Here is a 22,500-nt window from a genome sequence, read left to right as displayed (position 1 = left end):
TTCTTTTTTTCTTTTCATAAATGCATACAGTCACAGGGGAATTTAATTAAACCTAAAAGGTTGAATGTTTCTCTAGAACGAATCCCTTAACAAGACTTATCTAAGATAAGATTTATCTTGTACCTTTTTCTTTCTTGATGAAAGTCTCTCCAAAAGGTTTGAATGAATGCTTCATGATTTTTAAATTCAACAGTGAGAGGAAAACTTTGAATCCCTACAGAGACTAGTGCAGAAAGCAGTTTTAGTACATTTATTTATTATCACACCAATTTGTCACACCAATTTCTGACTTAAATATAGAAAATAAAGCGAATGTAAAACACCATAACCATAACATTGTATTACAAAACAATTAAAGTTCATGTTATAGGGTTACAAAAGAACTGTCATCTATTCTTATGAAAACGTTTGCCATTGTTAGATAAGCGTAAGGTCTATGTTTTTCAGCTGAATTTGAAACCACTGCTTCAATATTACATAGAATGACACCAGCAAACCCATCCTTGCTACAGTATCAGTACAGTGTTAATATAATGCTCTTAGCCTCCTTGCCTAATGCAGCACAATACCTGAGTTATAGTGTCTTGTCCTCAGCCAAGAGAGAAGTAGACAGTAAATTAATGGAAATGGCTTCTTCTTTGGACAAGGGTGGAAATCACTGTTGATAATTTCCATATCTATAGCCAAATCAGAATCATAAACTAACAAAGCATTGATGTAAAGTATATCGTGATTAAAGGTGACATACCATTTTCCCTCGGATGGTGGTGGATCATTTTGGTACAGTATCGGGCTCCTTTTTAGAAAGGTTCTTTACAGAGTCATGTTTCATCAGCCTCTGCATCTGGGCAGGTTGTCACCTAGCTGTTCTGTCAGAGCGATGTCATGCCAACAGCACCATGCCAGGCCTGAGCTGGGTAATGTGCCAGAGTTATGCCAGTGGTGTGAGCAATGCCAGTCTGACCAATGACTTGAGTCCTATTTGGCTCATCAGTCTGGTTCTCACTGATCATTTCTCTTTCTGTTTTGTCACTGTCAATTGTCTGGCATCGCCCTTACTTTACCCCCCCCCCCTCTCTCTCAATTTGTCCTGCAGTTGAACAATTCCCTTTCTCTGTCTCTTTCTACCACACAGTAACACGAAGTCACCATGACAGTGTGTTTTGCCTAGATCTCATACCCATGGTGTCATCAGTCAATCTTGAAAACTGTACATGAACACAATAGTGCCATGCCCAGTGTATGGTTGCATAATTATCTGATATTATCTGTATATTTCGTATTCAGTGTTCATTTATCCATTCGTAACTCTGAGAGTGTACTGTAATTAAATGGACCCTTACAGGTCCACCTGGGGTCCAGTACAGTTACATGAAACACTCATGACTTGACAGTTCCTCAACCATCTTCATACAGTGTGTGTTAAAGGATAAGCTTACAGTACCTGCAAGGAGAACATATTTCAGCATGGTTCTGCTAGATAAAGTAGTGTGTGTGTGTGTGTGTGTGTGTGTGTGTGTGTGTGTGTGTGTGTGTGTGAGTGTGAGTGTGAGTGTGTGTGTGTGTGTGTGTTTTCAAGTGCCGGTGTGCGGAAGTGTGCATATATTTGTGGGACTGTTTGTGTCCAAGTGTGTTAATATATATCTCTGTGTAGGTGACATTTTGACCACCATTGCTAAGTTAAAAGTGTGGCATTTTGAGGGAAAGGGCCTCTCGTGGCTGGAACTCTCTTTTCTCTTCCTCTCTGTGTAAATCTGCCAGTGGAAACCTATTAATTATCTCATAGAGGGACCTAGCATCCCTTGCTTTTCATCGAGGGATGGCCATAAAATAAGGAAGACCTTTAGCTAACTTTTGTGACACTTTTATGCTACCGATTGTTGACCTGGATATTTCACATGGCTCATTATGCAGGTTTTAAGTAGTATAAGAAGGGAATGAAAACGAGTTCCTTCTAGTTCTACTTTACTCCCCAAACCCATAGTCCCCGTCCTCCCCCCATCCTGTTCCAATTGGGTTAATCTATTTTAATCAAGGTTAATGAAATTCTCATATTTTTGTTGTTCCACTTCATGAGCTAGCTAGCTTAGCACTCGTAATTCAGAATGATTAGTGGGCATAGTAATAAAATGCTCCAGTTGGAGAGAGTGCTAGAGACCTGTGATGTGCGGGTTTGAAACCTGCCTCTTAAAAAGGAATATAATCATCCTTAGGTGATGCAAATGCAGGTTAAAAGCCAAGTTAAAAGTGGCTGTATTTTGAAGGAACAGGCCAGCACTCTTCTCTCGCTGCCTCCGTGTATAAATCTGCCAGTGGAAACCTATTAATTATCTGCTAGAAGGACCTCCTAGCTGGTTGGCCAGCACTTGCTGTCACTTTTTATGAGTTCCTGCCTCTCTGCCAGTGCACTTTGTGCTGGGAGGGACCATGCTTCACTGTTTAGCTGCAGAAAAAAAAACATCCCCTGCATCTCAGGACTATTTTACGACCTCTTGGATTTCCAGGACAGGTGCCGGTGGGGGGTTAGTTAGTTTGTGGACTTGGGTACTTGCCATTTTCTATGGATATATAAGCAAGCAATTTAGGTAGAAACCAACAGGGCTAAGCTTAGCTATAGCAGTGGCATTAGTGTCCTCTTTGACCATCACTAATAACTTTGAAAATCATTTAGCCTTGTTTTGTTTTTGATGTTGCTAATTCTGTTGGTTTTGAGAGATTTTTGGCATAACTAAATGGTGTTTTATTTTATGTGTGCAGGAAAGTGCCAAATGTGCTTTGAGGACTACAGACTGCCAAATGACTGACCGCACAACACAGACTGAATACACTGGACCAGAGGTGAGACACGCAAATGCGAGTATACACGCACGCACGCACGCATGCACACACACACGCATGCACACACACACACACAAAACATGAGCACAATGCTAGTAGGCGTGCACACACCCCTTCAGGCGCATTGAATGTGTTCAGTATACTGTACTTTAAATAGGACTACATTACAGTGTAATGTACAATGCTCCTCAAACCCCCTCCATCTCATTTCACCTCCTGCATTGTACTCCTCTTCTTTAACAATACCTCTTCACTCTAGGCAAGATCAGCCATCCACACCTCACTGCTTTCCACCTCTATTCATCCTCCCATACCTCTTCCCCAACTCCCTTCCTTTCCTCCCTTCCGCCCTTATCGCATTGCATCGTTTTTTAACCACATCTTTGCACAAACAACATTAATCCACCTCGTTTCCCTCTAAAGACGTTGTGTGTCATCGCTGACATTCGGCATTGTAGTCCACTCCCCATCCCTCCCATTCTTCCTCCAATTCCCAGCGTGCTGAGAGTGATGCTGCTTCCTGCCTGCCCAGCACCCTCAGCTGACATGGCCTCTTTGGCTTCGCTAGGGGCTGACAGTTTGGGAACGCAGCGGGCATAATGGATGACTGTCTAAAAATGGCTGCCCATAATAGAAACAGGAGCAGAGCTTTTGGTTTCTTTCCTTTTTCTTCTCAAGTAATTATTCAGATGTTGCTGCTACCTAAAAAAAACTATTGACTCATTACTTGTATGTAATTTCTTTTTTATATTTTTTCTTTATAAACATCTCTCTCTTTGTTTGGCTTTTTACTAATGCCAAATAAAAAGTTTAAATAGCAGATCTACAGGGAGAAGCCTCTAAAGCTTGACTGCAAGCTCATAGCACTCGGTGCTTGTAGATCTGCTATTTTTGGAAAGAAATTGTGAAAATGTGTGCAAATCTTTGAATATATATATATTTTTTACTCAAATCTTTGCTTCTGGTGGTCCCTGGGACAAAATATTTTTAGATGGGGGGGGGGATTTGATGGGGGTTTGAGTTAAAAATCTTCGCTTTAAAAAAACTTATATATTCATAGATTTGCACAAATGTTCACAATAAAATAAAATAAAAAGCAGATCTACAAGCTGAGTGCCGCGCTACGAGCTTGTATGTCTGCTATTTTTGAATAGCCCAAAGTATAAAATATGGCTACAAATCTGGCAAAAAATCTAAAATGGCACATGCTTTCCCGGATTGAATGGGTTAAGCAAGGGGTTGGATTGGGGGTATAAAGGCCCCTGCATGCTCTACCAAATGGGTGGTTTTGATACTAGGTGCTCATAGTCGGGGTGATGTCCTTTAGGATTGACCCCGCCTCCCTCTGGTTCAGATCCGCCACCCCCGCCCACTCTGAAATCGGTCTTCGGAAAACAGTGGACCCCGGACCAGCTGACCCAGCAACAGCGGACCCCCGGAAACAGGTCCCCGGTCCCCCAGGGTCCGTTGCGGGTCCTACACTTTCCTGTCAATTAAAGACAAAAAAGCCGCAAACATAACAAAAAAAACGAACTAGACCTACAAGCTCACAATGCGTCGTGCTACGACGCCGATAATGAAATGCCCAAAATGGGGCCGCCAGGTTGAAAGTGGTTTAATTATTATTATTATTATTTATTTTATCCTCTGTACAGTACAGGGGAGGCAAAGATGTGGCCCGAGGCCTGTTGCTGTGGAATTGTACAAGTGAGTGGGTGTACTATGCTCACATACATATGCACAAGAATAGCACAAGCACAAGCATATGCACACAAGTCAACCACACACACACACACACACACACACACACACACACACACACACACACACACACACACACACACACACACACACACACACACACACACACACACACACACACACACACTCGTTAATTCTGATATTAGATTGCTAAATATGCAATTCTTTAACAATGCAAAGTCAGACTTTTATCATGAAGAAACCTGCATCATCTTTTAACTGCTGTGTCAAGCTTCATTCATCAGCTGATTGCGAGTGCTGATCTGATAGGATTCCTTCGAGTCAGTTGGATCATTACTGTAATGGGACCAACTTAATAGAGATTTCTATTACGTTTTCTCCATTAGAGTGATCAATATCTTTGCTTGATCCTGGTTCTGTCGTCTGTGCACCGGTTTGGTTCTGTAAATGTTGACACATGCAGTACAAATATATTTGGTAAGCTTTTTAAGTGTGGCTACACAGTGTGTAGGTCGTTCTTAATACTATTTGTATTTTCTTTCCCTTTTTGCTGTCCAACGGGCAACGGTCTAGTACTGTATTTCTAATTTAAGGTGATAATGGGTTTGATGGTTGTTGTTAAAATATGCTTGCCATTTATATACTTTTCACATTCCATCTACCTACAGTATAATGAGAAAAATGTATAAATACAATCATCAGGCTCTCTCTCTCTCTCTCTCTCTCTCTCTCACACACACACACACACACACACACACACACACACACACACACACACACACACACACACACACACACACACACACACTGGTTAAGACATATTTTGTTTGCCATCTCTAGCTAATGCATTTTCTCATAACGCAGATTGAAATGGCATCCCATAATTGCGTGTTTGTTGGTTCCAGGGTTAATGCAAGCAAAGTTTTGTTTGTCTGTGCAAGCAGTGTGTGTGTGTGTGTGTGTGTGTGTGTGTGTGTGTGTGTGTGTGTGTGTGTGTGTGTTTGTGTGTGTGTGTGTGTGTGTGTGTGTGTGTGTGTGTGTGTGTGTGTGTGTGTGTGTGTGTGCATGCTGACGTGCACATTCATTTATGTTTGTGTGTGCGCCTGTGTGTATTTTGTGACTGTGTATTTTTGTGCATGCTCATGCGCGTGCGTGTGTCAGCCATTAATCCTGGCCTTGGGTAACGACATCAATAAAAATGCTGTTGAAAGTGTTGGAGTTACTGCAGTCAAATAGGTTGCATTTACAATGCGGACAGTATAATTCACCCATTATGGCTCTGTATATGTGCATGTTGTCATGACAGCATAATTCACACATTAATAATGCCACTGCCATTAGCAGTGCATGCATTAAGTTGAGTATAACTATTTTGTTCAGAGGTGTCTGTCTGTGTGTGTGTGTGTGTGTGTGTGTGTGTGTGTGTGTGTGTGTGTGTGTGTGTGTGTGTGTGTGTGTGTGTGTGTGTGTGTGTGTGTGTGTGTGTGTGTGTGTGTGTGTGTGTGTGTGTGTGTATTTGTTTGCGTGTGTGACTGTGTGTGTGTGTGTGTGTGTGTGTGTGTGAGAGAGAGAGAGAGAGAGAGAGAGAGAGAGAGAGAGAGAGAGAGAGAGAGAGAGAGAGAGAGAGAGAGAGAGAGAGAGAGAGAGAGAGAGAGAGAGAGTGTGTGTGTATGTGTGTGTGTGTGTTTGGGACACACACACAAAAAAAGAAACTCTGTGATAAATGTAATGAGTCTGCTACTCCAAGAAAATCCCTCATTGTGTCCCAGCTCCCTCAGCGAGCTCTGATCACTTCATCCCATCCTACTGGCGGTGTAGCGGCTGAGGCCGTATGACTAGCTGTCACCTAAATAATTTGTAATTCAAGCCATGGCATTGGTGTCTACTGTGCTTTACAGGATGAATGCCACAGACGAGTGATATATCAACAACCAGGAGCTGTGATTGCACAGCTCAAAAAGTACAAATCCATTGGACCTACCCATTTCTCTGAGTTATGGGCTATATCAATATATAGCCTCCCAATTCAACATTCCCTTTCAGTTCAAAGAAAGGTCCGAGTTGACCTTGTTCTCCCTACCCATGCATCGCTAGAAAGGCTTGGCTTGTTTTCTTTTTTTCCCCATACACAGTAAATATTGTTAATTTAACTCTGAGTTACAAATGGATACATTAGCAGTGAGGATTTTACTGTGTATGGCACTGCCATCTATTAAAGATTGGTACTTAGCTATCTCATCCTCCATATGCTCAGGTCCCTAGACTGGATCTGCTGTTAATTAGAAGAGCAGCTGGCTACACGCTAGGTAGCTAGGCTAACTGCACAGGTGATTTACTCAGCAGTAGCCTACAGCATGAGCGGCCTGATTTTAGCACTGCTCCCTTTCCCACCATCCCCCAGACCCTCTGTCTTTCGGACTCTCTCTCTCTCTCTCTCTCCGCATGTGTGAGGTTCTGTAGAGCGGCACAGGCTTATATAGGTTAGCTACCCCATCGCATTGAGGACAGTCAGCTAGCAACAGAAAGTGTGTCTACAAGTGGGGGCAGCTATTTCTACTGCATCTACCAGGAGGTCGTCTCTCTCTCTCTCTCTCTCTCTCTCTCTCTCTCTCTCTCTCTCTCTCTTTCTAGAACATCCTCCTCCTCCTTCCTCATTCTTTTCCGTGTTTCTCCTGTTTAACTTCTGTTGCTCCTTCAAGTGTACTATTTAGCATTGACCAAGCATAGATCTCCTCTCCTCTCCTCTCCTCTCCTCTCCTCTCCTCTCTCACCCATGTTTCCAGGAACACACCAGGGACTCTCTTGCCCTGGTTTCCCACCATCGGACATTCTGTTCTGGGCTCAGTTCCCATCATCCTGCTCCCTCCTTGGAAGCAGGACTTTGCAGGAAACTCTCCTCAAAGTCCCTGGAAGTTTCTCCCTGTGGGGAGGGGAGATTGTTTGGCTTTGAATTGCCAAAACACACGTCACCTTCTCTTAACCAAATGTTTACTGAATCATGCCCTTAATCGATCCACTGTATTGATTTTGTGTACGGCTTAGAGTAAGTGTGACTTTTATAAGTTTCACTTGCGGCCAGCAGGAAAGCAAAGTGACAGTTAACAACTATCATTAAGATGTCAGTTTGAAAGATTTTGGACAGAATTTAGTTTAGTCTTGCTCTAGTGCAGTACAAAACAAAATCTGCCATCTGGTTTCGAGGCAGTGAATGACATGGATACGTTAGATAGAAAGTGAGAGAAAGATTGACGTTGACATAATAATGCAATCTGCCTTTGTAAATTGCATGCACGGCACGCACACAACACACAGAGACACTGCACACCTATTATGCAAGTGCACGTGCACAGGAAAGAGACGCTGTGCTGTTAAAGCCCACATCTGCTTAACACAAAAAAAACATACCCGGACACCTATGACACGTGCGCATACATTCACTTGCACCGGACAAATACACAGAGAGAGACAGAGGGACACAGTTTGATGTTACTGCCTCAGCCAGTAGTATTATTGATTCATTTCAAATTTACAATGGCTAGTTTAAAAGTTTGTTAATAGTATTTGGGAGCTTCCGTGTGGTATCGGGGAGTACGCTGTGACACGACTACGCGTGACTATCGTCTCTGACTAGTCAACAGCAGTGTTTTCACAGCTCGCTTGGAACCTTGACAGAGCTTATACCAAAAAAGGTACCAGGTACTTTTGCCTAATGGAAAAGCAAAAAAGAGTAAAGTCAAGACGAGTTTAGCTGGTACCATACAGTGGAAAGCAGACCCAGTATAGAGCCCTAGAGCCTACAGTCTAGAGTTTTGTGTATAGTATGTATGTGGTAGTGCATGCGTGCATGTGTGTGAATGAGAATGAAATGTGTATTTGCATTGGCAACAAAACATGTTGCCAATGCAAAAATTCGAAACAAATTTCATTGACCACCTATAGTAGTTGCTGCGTTCGGTCACATCTTGTTAATGTAATATCATGACATGAGAGTGGAAAGCTTGCAATAAAATGTCACACTATTACAAAAATATCATCAGGTAGACAACTCAGTAGTACACTGTGTACACAGTAAAAATCAGTGTTTACTTAACTGCAAGGTTGTAAAGTTGGACCTGTATGGTCCATTCCTTCACTCAGAGTTATAGTAACTTAAATGAACACTATTCTGCTGTGTGTAGTTATGCTTCTCATCAGCTATTCTTGGCGTGGGACACCATCATACAACTACGCATAAATCATATCCATATCTATGGTCTCCCAGGGTCTATGATCCTGAGAGGGATTACCAAACATCCAGAGTTGACTGATCGGGTACAAGGTAGCGTGTGCCGCAGGGCAAGGCACAAAGTGAAAGCTCACTAAATTATCTGAACCTAAAGCTTTATTCTGTCTTTTTTTAGTGCAGAAAAAGAAACTGTTCGGGGAGGGTGAAAGGAAGGGGGAGGTAGAGAGAGAGAGAGAGACAGAGAGAACCTATTTTATGTCTCATAGAGACTCTTAGGAGTTAGAGGTATGGCAACGTTTGAAAGTTGTTGGGGTTTCTTTTTTAGGTAGGATTGAATCAATTGAGATGGCTCTCTTTCATCAAGCCAATTTCATAGGCATTCTAAAGAGGAACGTTTTATTGCGGCTGCGGTTTGAAAAGCTCTCGCTGTGTTAGCTTACACTCCGGCTTTCCCTTTCTCTCTTCATTTCTGCCCCGCTTTCTTCCTCTCATTTCTATTATCGCTTGATTTGTGTGCGAGTTCTCCCTTTCTCCCGCCCCATCCCATCATCCCCGTACCTCTCTCCTCTTCCCCCCCGCTCCACTAGCTTCTTAAAAGGATGATGGGAGCATATGAATAGCGCTGGAATTTATAGTCTGTTTGTGTGCTATTACATTTGAATGGGGAAACGCTTAAGTAGATCATACAGTTTCCTCCCTCCTTCCTCCTTCTCTTTTGTCTGTCTTCCTTCCCTTCTTTTCTTCTGTGATGCTCTATCTGTGATGTTGAATATAATGTCATTTTTCTTTCTTTTAAGAGTTGTCTCACCAGCTCTCATTCTCTCTCTCTCTCTCTCTCTCTCTCTCTCTCTCTCTCTCTCTCCTCTCTCTCTCTCTCTCTCTCTCTCTCTCCTCTCTCTCTCTCTCTCTCTCTCTCTCTCTCTCTCTCTTTCTCTCTCTAATGCTCTCTCTCTTTTTCAAAAGTTTCTTTCTCCCTGTTTGGGCTGAGTAGGTTATTATGTTTGAATAATGATATTTATACACAAAGGCTGAGTGTGAATATATCAGAATCTTGTGTGTGTGCTGGGAGTGTGCATTTGTGTGTGTGCGTGACCAAGTCGTGACCAAGTATGTGATGTGCGAGTGTGTCTCTCTGTGTGCCAATGCCAGTGGGGAGCAGTGCTCACCAGTTGTCCCAATTGCCAACTCATACACACACACACACACACACACACACACACACACACACACACACACACACACACACACACACACACACACACACACACACACACACACACACACACACACACACACACACACACACACACACACACACACCCACACACACGCCTACACAGCTATGTTCGTCCAGCTCCCTGAATCTGTTGTTATCCAAATAACACCCAACTGCTCTCTTGCTTGTGTGTGTGTGCATGCACAAGCGTGCACGTGCCTGCGTGTCGACGGGACAAACTGGTGAGCACTGACTATGCCTATAGGTCCCCAACTGGCATTGGCAATGGCGCCCCCATTTACACAGTGTGTGTTTGTTTGCATGCCAGAAACACTATATGAGCCACCTTGCAACCAAGATCTGATGGAAGTAGTTGGAGTGTGAGTCATTTCCATGTAGATGGTGGAAGTTGGACCATTTAATTGCTCTCGGTTGAAAGCATGTGTACATTTTGAGATTCCTGTGCAACTCAGACATGATACACCCAGCAAAATGCATTAGGATGGATATCTATGGTTGGAGTCAGTGGCGTCCCCAGGAATTACATTTAGGGCAGGCGAGTATTTTTTTTTGCATCCACCCTCCCCCCCCCCCATTACCCCCCAAAAATGTATTTCAACTCAATCGAAAATCAGCGATCGAAAACCGGCGAAAGTGGCCGTTTTCAAGATGTTTTGGCCATTATCTCTGGAATGGAAGGTCCAATCTGCTCAGTTCAAAGCTTGTTGGATGTGTGACTTTGAGGACATTAAGCACGGAATGACACCTTTTCGGGTTATTTGGGTTTTCTAGGGGAGGCGAGATCTTAGTTGGGCAGGCGACCGCCTGCCCTGCCTCTAAAGTGGGTACGCCACTGGTTGGAGTTGTTTGCGGGCATATTTATCCGCCTTCTGTAGCTCCGTTCCCTCTGCCTATCTAGAGGCTCAGTCAGATTCAGGTGCGAACGGGCAAAGGTAAAAAAAACAAACACAAAACTAACAATGTAGCTGGAGAAAACCCAATTGTACAACGTGCCAGGTTTATAAAGATGACATGCTCCTATAGGCTGACCTCTTGCCATCTTAATTTTGGGCTGGACTGCAATAGTGGTCACTTATAATGACTGGTCAGCCGGTTGGCCTAAGCGTGTACTAGCTTGGCAATCTCCCCCCCCCCTCCCAGAAATGTAGTCACAGAAATCACAGTGGTTCTCAACCTTTTCTGGATCAGGGCCCATTTAAAAATCTTGAAAGGATTAATTTCCTGACAGAAAGGATGCATTTTCAGAGCATATTTATTTCAATAATCAATCATTCGATTGTGTTCTGACTTGGACCAGTGGAACTAACGTAGTGTACTTTAAGTTTCAAGGGTTTCAAGAAAAAAAATACGAAAACATGTATTTTTTACATTATTCTTGTTTTTTTATATTAGCGTTATATTAGGATTAAAATCTTAATGTTTTGACAATTATTTGGGGGCCCACTTGCAATACCCTCGCAGACCACCAGTGGGCTCCCGCCCACAGGTTGAGAACCACTGGTCTATCGGTACAATCTGTTGTGTAATCTGTAAAATTGTGAGTATTTCACTCACATTTACCCCTAAAAGTAGATGAACCGTGGGGGGGGGGAAATACACAGTACAGGTTATCTACCGTAATCATTTCAATTAAAAGGAAAAGATAATTAGTTTGATGTAATTGGAACTTTTTTATAATCAGTATCCCCTAGTCTATTATAGCCCCCCCCCCCCCCCCAGTCCTATGCCTTTTCATAATTGCAAGCAATCACAAAAAGTGTTTTGTCATCGGTTTGGATAGTTGTAATCGTGTATTGCCTCTAGACAGCATGCGCCTGAGAGAGAGGAAAATAGAGAGAGTGTACTGTGTGTGTGTGTGTGTGTGTGTGTGTGTGTGTGTGTGTGTGTGTGTGTGTGTGTGTGTGTGTGTGTGTGTGTGTGTGTGTGTGTGTGTGTGTGTGTGTGTGTGTGTGTGTGTGTGTGTGTGTGTGTGTGTGTGTGAGTGCGCGTGAGTGCGCAAGTGTTTGTGTTGTCTGTGTGTGTGCGTGTGTGAGAGAGAGAGATCAAACACTACATTATGAAAGCACTTATTATTTTACGCTCTACGGAATGCTCTCAAATCTGACTAAAGAACATCACAATTGATAAGATATGATTCAAGCCATTTGGATGAACTCGTGCCCCGTCCCGCAGTTTCCACCTTATATGATCAGCAGTCAATCAAGCAGAGATGACACCGGGGCTGGTGCTACTTGCGGGGCTCTGGGTCCAGTAACTGCTACCCCTAGTTTAATAGAACATCCAGTCAGCCTGGATGATCTATTAACCCATTAAGACATGAGGCCGATTCTAAAAATGTCTTCTAAATCCTAACAGTTTTCTGAAAAATGTCTATGTTGCTATGTATCGTTGCAGTCGGGAAGAAAACACTTACTGTATCTCCATATTAATGCCCTACTTCATCAGACTACAGCATCACACAAAAGCATCAAAATCGTTTCATACACAGTCAAGCCATATACTAGGTTTTGGCCTAGTCTTGTTTAGCAATTGAGCTGTAGAGTTCAGTCTTGTCTTAGTGGAAGAGGATTCAAGGCAGTCCTATAAGAAAGGGGGGGGGGGGGGGTTGAAACAATTCTGTCTAGTTTTCTGACAGTTTGTCTGTCAAGTTATTACATTTTGGGCAAAACTTTTAAAGACGGCTGAGAATTTATTTCATTTTTGTCGGATTATTCCGTCTCAGACTTTATTACATTATTTCTTTATTACATTTTCGGACATTATTACATTCAGTGTTATTACCTTTTGTGCTTCCACAGGGTCTGTGGAACCTCAGGGATCTTTGTGGAGTTCCCACGGGATTCTCAGCAGTACAAAGAATACAAAAGTTTCGCTCTTCTTTTCCTTTTCTAGCGAACACTGAAAAATCCATCTGTCTATGTCGCTGTCAGTCACACTTGAAACAATATTTCCCGTTGGTATAGCGTGTACTGCTATCACTGTTCAAAGCAGTCCTTTGTGTAATGTTGCTGAAAAGCAAGACCCATAGAATGAAGCCAAAAGTATATACACAGCACATTTTCTTTGAAAATCAGTTACGTTTTTGATGCGCGACACGGTCATGTGATGAAGTATAAGTTAGCCTTCCCGGTGCTCTTTGTCTCAGCTATTTGACCTCTATCTCTGTGGCCGGTGCTTTTGCATATGGTCGAGCTACACATGATTTACATGCCTCTTCAGGATTCTAGGGATAAACTACCTTTACGTACTTGGCCTTTCTGATCAAAACGGTGTGGAAAAGATTTGCAGATTAGAGCCTGTATCCTCACATGTCTATAGCTTGCATCACTGTGTGATAGATCATGTGGTCAGGGAGAGTGTTTTAACTCTCTCAGTGCCAAGCCCCGAGTTATCCCGAGTTTTTTCTGAATGCCCTCAGTGCCAGAACGAAAAATCCTGAGTAAATTTTTTTTTATTATTATTATTATTTATTTTTTAAATGCTCAGAACCCAAGATATCATTATCTGAAGATTTGCAGCTCCATCCACTCTTTGTTTAACAACTGAAAAAGGCTATATCTCGCTTCCTAAGCACTTTTTTTTTACTTTAAAAAAAAATAATTGCTGGCAGTTTAGAGAACATGTTTTTTTTTTCATTTCATTGGCACTGAGAGAGTTAATGAATGCTTCGTGTTGGGTCCTTATGTAGCTGGCTGGGGAAAGCCTGCATCAATATGTATGATGACATAGATCATATGAACCACCGTCATCAGTGCTTCCCATTTCCTTGCTAATTTAATCGCAGAAAGTGTGTGTGTGCGTGTGCGTGTGCGCCTGCGTGTGTTCGTGCTTGCGTGTGTGAAACCAAATTAGGAGAAGGGGAGAGAGAGAGAGAGAGTTTGCCTATTGCAGATATAGTGACTACTGACTATGTAGGTCTCCAGTTCCTTTTCCTGTAAATTGGATCATTTCATACAACTGAGTAAGAGTGCAGCTAGAGAGAAAGGCACTTTTCTGCCCTACTTAAAGTCTGTAACTATACTCTTTTTTCACACATTCTTCCTCTTCACCTCTTTATATCCACCCTTCCTTCCTTGCTTCCTTCCTTCCTTTCGTCTCCCTTCCCCCTCGTTTCATGTCCCTTATGGTTTCCTTAATCCCTCCCTTTCTGCCCCTTTTCTTCACGTCCTGTAAAATAAATGCTCTGATTTCTTTTGTCCAACTTCATCCTTCTTTTTCTGACCCCCCCCCCTCTCTCTCTCTACCTTTTCGGCCTTTGTTCTCCCTTTCTGCTCTCCATCTTTATATGCCTCTTTGTGCCATCATCCTCCCTCCTATACCTGTCTGTCCTTATGTCCTCTTCATTGTTACCTTCAGTTTCCCCATCCCTACTCTCTGTTCTTTTACCCTCTATCGTACACATTTTTTCCCTCTCATTTGTCATCCATCATTCTTTCTCTCCCTTTTTCTCTTTCCTTCCATTTTCTCATGTTAATGGTGTAGCCTTTTAGCTGGCAAATCACTCAACATCCCTGCCTCCGTTCATCCCATTATTAGCCTCGATCTCCAGGCTTTTATTGTTTAGTTTAGCTAAAAAATAAAAGCCTGGCCCAACCATAGCCTGTACTGGGTATGAGGAAGTGTTTCATTTCCCAACCAACCAGAGTGCAGTGGGCGTCGCTCGTAATGTTGCGTTAACGGGGCGGGGGTTGACGGACAGATCGGTGAACCAATGGGATCATGCGCAATCTCTCGCCGGCTCTATACACCCGCCCCTCTATACACGAAATCAGGAGCGTTGGGGCAGACTATCCCATTATCTCTCTCTCTCTCTCTCTCTCTCTCTCTCTCTCTCTCTCTCTCTCTTTAGTCTTTAGTCGAATCTTCTTGAATGGGTAGGAATGTCCTGATGTCTGTTTGAGTGTACACAGAAGAATGTCAATAAAGGCTTCTTTAACTCATTCACTGCCAGAACTTTTTTATTTTTGCGTTTGACAAACTGCCAGAGATTTTTCATAGAAAAAGAAAGTACTCAGGAGCCAAGATACAAAATGTTTAAGTTTTAAGTTAACAAGGAAGTGGATTGGAGTCTAGATCTTCAACAAATCATATCTCCTTGGTCTTTAGGTTAAAAATTAAATAAATAAATAAGAAAAAAATTAAAAGTCGTTTTAGTCGTTCTTGGCAGTGGGGGCTTAAAGGACAAAAGTCGTTTTAGTCGTTCTAGGCAGTGAATGAGTTAAAGGTCTCTCTCTCTCTTCTTTTTTTGCCATAAGTCTTTCACCACTCCCTCACCTCCCTCTGCAGCTCTCCCTCCTCCCATTTCTTTGTTGATTAAACCACTTTCAACCTTCCATTTTGCTAAAAGTTAGGATGTAAAAAAGTGAAAATAGCAATTCTACAAGTTCACACTGGTTGCGACCTTGTAGATTATGTTTTTGCGAACGCAGCGGCGCGCCTCCTTCCGCGCAAGTGGAGCTTACTATGCCTCCGCGCAAGTGGAGCTTACTATGAAACCGTGCTCGGGTTGTGTGTCTGTGTGTCTGTGTGCATGTGCATGTGCACTGCCTCACCTCAGTGGCTCTATCCATGGTGCTGAAACCTCTCCTCACCTCAGTGGCTCTATCCATGGTGCTGAAACCTCTGCTCACCTCAGTGGCTCTATCCATGGTGCTGAAACCTCTCCTCAGCTCTCTGCTCACCTCAGTGGCTACGCCAGTCTGAACACTAATTTAACTGTACCACCCACTTCTCTACAATTGCTCATTCCTTTCTATTCTTCTTATTGTTATTTTCAAGGTGCGTTCGCTTCCCGCGTTCGCGCGTCTTACTTATAGTAAATAGGGCTTAAGTGGTTCATTTTACTCCTCTGCTTTATCTTCCTCTTCTGTTCACTGTTCACCTCTCCTCTCCTCTCCTCTCCTCTCCTCTCTGTATGTTCCAGGTCATGGGCTGGTGAGTGAGTGAGTTCAGAGTACAGACGTGTGTACAGGGCACCGCTCTTAAACATAACTTTCACTTTGTGTGTGTGTGTGTGTGTGTGTGTGTTGGGGCGTGTACAAGATGACCGCCATTTCCCCCCAATTTACACCTTGCACTAAGAACTGTGAATGTATTTGCGCACACATGTGCACATGCATTTGCGCCACCGGCACAAATCTCATTCCTGTCAAGACATGGAATTGCGGCACAGAGATTAAGTGAATTGTCCTGCTATTAACCCTGATGTAAGATCTGTGCGTGCGTGTGAGTGTGCGTGTTCGAATCACTGTGGACATTAATATTTCTATATGACAATATAAGTGTGTACGTGTGACAGAGAGAGAATTGGGTTCTATTAGAAATCTGATCATCTGTCCAGGGGAATTGGGTATTTTATTGTTAGCATCAACTTTTACTGTCAGAGGCCCCGATCCATCTGCCTGCTAGGAGCTGTTTGTGCGTGTGTGCGTGTGTGTGTGTGTGTGTGTGTGTGTGAGTGCGTCTGTGCGTGCGTGTGTGTGTGTGCGAAAGAGAGAGAGTTGTTAAAGACCCCAGCAGATGGGGACAAAGGTGAAATGATTTTTGGAATGGCTTTGCGATATGACACATAATCAATTCACTGTACCTACTGTTTGTTATGTAATATTACGTTGTGTAATAAAGGGGAAGTGAAGATTAATGAAAAAATATTTTCATTGTTAACCGTTCTGATGCGGTTCATTGGATAGCTTGGTAGAGATTTGAAATATGAAAGATTCAATTGTATTTTTTGGGGGTGCCGGGGTAGATAAGCAAAGCCAACTGAGGCTTATCATGACCTTGTCCAGGGTAATGTTTCTATTCACTTTGTTCAGACAAATCCAATTTGTTTCTCAAATATGATCTGTAGAACTGACTGTCCGGGCTGTAATCAGATCGGCTTTGTATATCAGACATCATCAACCTATTTACATTGGTTGCTGTGATAACGATGTAATGACATAGGTGTGAGAATGCTTTTATACTCTATTGTACGATGTGTTCTTTGCAATAGCCGATTAAATAGTCGATTTAGAAGCTCACAATGCGTTTGTTGCGGTGTGACATATTGTGAGATTTGCTCAAATCTATCTCATTCTTATCTAGATAGGCCTAAATATCTGAAATGGGCCGCCAGTCTGAACATAACCAAAGTGTCTCAAAGGGTTTAGAAAGAAACTGAGTGACATAATCAGTGGTCAGCTCTGTCTGGCTCTGTAATGGAAACTAGGCTGATGCTCAAGTTATTGTCTCTGCCAGGCCGGACGGCCGAAGGCCAGACAGCCGCAATGCCCAAATGGTCATGTTCATATGGGACCGACATAACTCATCGGCATCGGCAAGGATTCGATGGAGTACGGTGCCTGCCGTCGAGTCGTTCAGATATGCTGTTGTCCAGAATCACCAATCCGACCGATATATCCATATAGGTATATATGGATTTGTCCAGAACTGCCGATCCAACCGATATGCCCATTTATGCGTATGCCAATATATGGGCATATACTGATGACATCAGGGATCTCCAAATATGAGCATAAAAGGGACAAGATAGACATGTACAACGGGTACTCTGACAATTGACAAAGCCCTGACGCTATGACTCAGACATATCGGTCGGATCGTGCGCCGTAAGTGTGAGGGCCACATAGCAGCCCGAACTCTAGATGTGAGGGCCGCGTAGCGGCCTCAACCTCTAGCTGCAAAATAATTGGCAAATCATGAACTGATCCGATCTGCCCCAAATTTAGTCACACATTGAGGGGCCTCAATTTCACTTCCACCCATAGGGGCCACCGATTCATTATTTAGAAAACTACATTTATATCAACAAAAACTATCAATGTTGTTCTGTTAAAGGCATTATGGGGGAAGGTAAAGTCAGAGGCTGAGTGCTCAGCATATACTAAAGGAAAACAATTTCACCTCTCTAACAAAATAAAAACTTTTTTTTGTCTTCGTCCCCTCCTTCTGTTTATTGGTTGCTCCCTGCGTCATCATGTGTTGTGTTTTCAGGGCAACAGGGTGCAAAGAAGTGCAACGGTGTCCTCACGGAGACAGCTGAGTGAGTGTCTCTGCTATGACGTGATCTGTCACCTAAATGTGTACTGTTCTAGAGACTGTTCTTTACACTGAGGCTTGACTCATCAACACGTCTCTGCAAACTGATCCCAACACATGTCTGCAGTTTTACTTAAGAAACTCCTTTTGGAGTCTTTAACCAACAATTGGTTTTAGGGAACCATTTTATCTAATTTTGACTGGCGTCACCTTGGAACCGGTTTTGTCCTCCACATTACATTATATATCGCTGAAGTAATGAAAAAAAAAAAAAACATTTAAACATGATCATGAAACAGTTTTTTTTTAAGTGAAATGATGGTGAATGGGTAAAGTGAGCCAGATGAGTTGATAATAAATCAAGTCCTAGTGTAGAGAACCTCTGATGTACTGAAGTGAATGTCACCTGCACTGCCTTGTTCCCTATATTGTAGACCAGAATGCTGCCTACCTATTGTACCATATCCCTACTGTAGACCAGAATGCTGCCTATAGCGTATACATACAGTACCGTGTTAATTTAACTCTGAGAATGAACAAATGAAACCCAAACTCCCAAAGGGTCCATTTATATATTGAATTACAAAAGTAGGATTTTACTGTGGCCAACAGTGACTAAATAGTATAATTTCTGTTCCACTCAATGCACATCGATTTCTACACTTGTTATAAGTCCATGATGTGAACTGTACATCACTGTAAATCCCTGCCCATATTTGAGCTAATTATACATGACAAATAACAACATCTCAAAGTTTTCAGGTATTGAAAACTTTTACGTGCACTATATTAATTTTGTCTTATGGTTTCTTCTTATAGTTGACTGTGATTCAAGTGGCTGACACGTCAAATAAATGCACGCCAAAGGTTTAACACATTATTTAAAAGTACTGAAGGTTGATATTTTGCTGCAGGTATGCAACCCATATTTGGAGAATGCTGCCTGTACTGCCCTGTGCTATAATGTAGAAGAGAGTGCTGCATAGCCTCCAAGCAACCAGGCCTGGGGAAATGACACATTCACCAAGGTTTAAATTGTGTCCTATTGCTATACTGCAGGTTTATTATTTCAATTATGAATTCAATTCATAAGATTGTCGTGCCAGTTTAACCACTTTGAACCCGGCATCCCTATTTTGGGTATGTCATCATTATTATTTTCAAAGCAAAAAATATCTTGAGCTATTCTCGTTACATTATTATTATTATTATTATTATTTGATTGGTTTTATTTGTGTTAGCAATGGGGGGCCACAGCCAGAGGCTATGGCTACTTGGGGGTTGTTGGCATGGAAAGGTTTGGGAACGCCGATTCTATACTGTATTTGGCCCCCATTTTCTTCATTGGGAGTTCTCAGTTGCCTGGCAAATAAAATCAAGCAAACCACAACACATAGTCAGTTTATTATCTCTGCATCTAAATCATCCTAGAAGCGTCTTTCCCCCCCTGCAATACCTTCACACACGTCTAGGTTTCACAACCAAGTCATGAATTATTAAGCTCATGAGATCAGAATGGATTCATGAGATTAGGTGAAAAACAGCCCTGTGAAATGGTGTCAGATATTGTTTATTGAGTTGGGGAATTTTCCAAAGGTGATACAACACTATACATGCTTTGCAGAAACGTCGCGGATAAAACACAATAAAGTCAGTGAATGACTTCCATTGTGGTCCTTGGTCTTGGACAAACAAAACATTAGACTGCAAGAGAGGGGTGCTAATTGAATTTTCCCATGTTGGCTTCTGCTTACCTACCTGTAGGCTATATAGATAAATAATTAGACCTTTATTGATCCTATAAGGGGAATTCAGTTATCATGGCAGTACCACAGTTAGAAACACAGGCCAGATACAGAAAGAAAAGGTAGCAAGGAATAGGAATTAGTAATAGGGTACAAAAAAATCAGGAGATCTTAACTGCTTACTGTATGTGCCTTTTTACATTGTACTGTATTTTACTGAAGTCGAGCATGATTTAAGATTTAATTTAGGATTCAGAACACCTTCATTGTGTTTGATGAAGTCTCCCCCACTCCCTCTTCCTGTTTGTGGTGTGAACTTCGACCCTGCCTGTCATTGCACTATGAACTTACACCCTGCCTGTCATGGCCCCATGGGACCTTTTTATTGACCCTACTGACCTGTGGTCTTACCTTGACAGCCTCAACCCCACCGTGTGCATTTGCATGTGTACCCACACACACACACACACACACACACACACACACACACACACACACACACACACACACACAGACACACACACACACACACACACACACACACACACACACACACACACACACACACACACACACACACACACACACACACACACACACACACACACACACACACACACACACACACACACACACACACACACAGGTCCTGGGTAATACATCACATTGCTATAATATCTCGCACCTTGGTGAGTGTCTGGTTGGGTATTGGTGAGAGGTTGGGTGTGTGTGTATTGGAAGAGTCTATGTCTCCGTCTCAGGATCCCAGCTTGTTGGATTATTTCTGATGTCAAGTACAGATAAAAATCCTTTTGACTATTTGTGTGTGTGCGTGCGTGTGTGCGTGCGCGCACATGCGTGCAGAGTTTCCTATTCAGGTGTGTATAATATGTGTGAATGCTTGTGAGCAGGAAGCTCACACGGTGAGTGTTTATATGTGCTGCATGTCTGTCTGTGTGTTTTGGCAGAGTCTAAGTCTCCGTCTATAAGCATCCCAGCTTGTTGGATTATTTCTGATGTCAAGTACAGATACAAATCCTTTGACTGTTTGTGTGTATGGTGTGTGTGTGTGTGTGTGTGTGTGTGTGTGTGTGTGTGTGTGTGTGTGTGTGTGTGTGTGTGTGTGTGTGTGTGTGTGTGTGTGTGTGTGTGTGTGTGTGTGTGTGTGTGTGTGTGTGTGTGTGTGTGTGTGTGTGTGTTTTATTTGTTGTTGTTCTCGAGCACTGACAGTTATGTGATTCTATTATCAAGGCAATGGTGGTAATGCAGGACCTGGAAGGGAGGCAAGTAGGCCATACAAATCAGTGGATGTCAGTGAACTGAACACATTAAAATCCTCAGTGTTAATTTATCAATTGGAATTACAATTTAGGCATTTAGCAGACGCTCTTATCCAGAGCGACCTACACTAAGCAAGGTAAACACATAATGACGTACATAAAATGCAGAGAGACAGTGTAGTGCCTCAAGAAACTATAGGATCCCAGGTAAACCAAGTAACTAGCACCAGTCAAACAATATTCAACAATATCAACAATCTGTACATTGAAACTATAGGATACCAGGTAAACAATGAACCTATCATCCATTATCCTTTTGTAAGCCTGAGAGTATACAAAATGGATACATTTGTGTACTCTCTGAGTTAAATTAATACTGAGGATTGGAGTATGGCTGAAGTGCATTGTTTAGTCCCATGCTCCCATGTGAGGTCTGCAGGGTCTGCCCTCAGCAGCTGCTAGAGGGCATCAGTGAGCACCAATCACATACTGTACTGTACAGTATGTGCAGCCCAAACCGAGGATTTCTGGTGTCTTGTTTTTATTCACCCGAATTGTGGATTGACTGTGTGTGTGTGTGTGTGTGTGTGTGTGTGTGTGTGTGTGTGTGTGTGTGTGTGTGTGTGTGTGTGTGTGTGTGTGTGTGTGTGTGTGTGTGTGTGTGTGTGTGTGTGTGTGTGTGTGTGTGTGTGTGTGTGTGCAGGTCTATTTTGTGCCGTTTGTGTCTAGATTGCCTATGGCAGCTTCAGTGACATGAATGATTCCTTCACCCATCCACACACACACGCATGCTGAAGGCTGTGGGTGTGCGCGCGCACATGTGTGTGCGCGCGTGCACACATGTGCACATGTGCACACACTTGTTCACGAAAATGTGTCAGATGTGTGTCAGTCTGCAGGCAGTACGTTGTAGACCAGGCAAGTTCTAGATCTTATCCCCCTAACCATCACCATCTGCACTACCTCAGGAAAGCTGCTGCAATTGGAACTGTGTGTGTGTGTGTGTGTGTGTGTGTGTGTGTGTGTGTGTGTGTGTGTGTGTGTGTGTGTGTGTGTGTGTGTGTGTGTGTGTGTGTGTGTGTGTGTGTGTGTGTGGCCGGCTCCATCCTTGGCTCCCAGCCATAACACTTATCTAACTGTGATCCACAACACCTCTCGCTGTGACTACTAATTATAGACAGAGGCACTCAACACACACACACACACACACACACACACACACACACACACACACACACACACACACACACACACACACACACACACACACACACACACACACGCAGAAGCTCTACATGCAGTTCTGTTTCCTATGCTCACTAATGAGGAAATATCCCTGCGGAAGGACCTCACCACCTACGGTCTCCTCTGCTGATCATTGCTGGCCAGTAGAACCACCTCCCCTGCTTAACT

The 22,500-nt window shown here is 42.9% G+C and overlaps 1 protein-coding gene across 2 annotated transcripts in view; it reads left to right on the top strand.

Moving 5' to 3' along the window:
- ccser1 (coiled-coil serine-rich protein 1) overlaps positions 1 to 22,500 on the top strand; it is a 179,536-nt gene that overhangs the window by 95,185 nt on the left and 61,851 nt on the right. For both annotated transcript variants that reach the window (XM_080432334.1, XM_080432335.1), the window contains exon 11: positions 2,758 to 2,838. In XM_080432334.1, the coding sequence (XP_080288460.1) occupies positions 2,758 to 2,838 (81 nt within the window). The remainder of the gene's footprint in view (positions 1 to 2,757; positions 2,839 to 22,500) is intronic.

Source organism: Gymnoscopelus braueri (assembly GCF_963280865.1).
Source record: "Gymnoscopelus braueri genome assembly, chromosome: 7".
Lineage (NCBI taxonomy): Eukaryota > Metazoa > Chordata > Actinopteri > Myctophiformes > Myctophidae > Gymnoscopelus > Gymnoscopelus braueri.
This window is presented reverse-complemented; position numbering and strand designations above follow the sequence as displayed.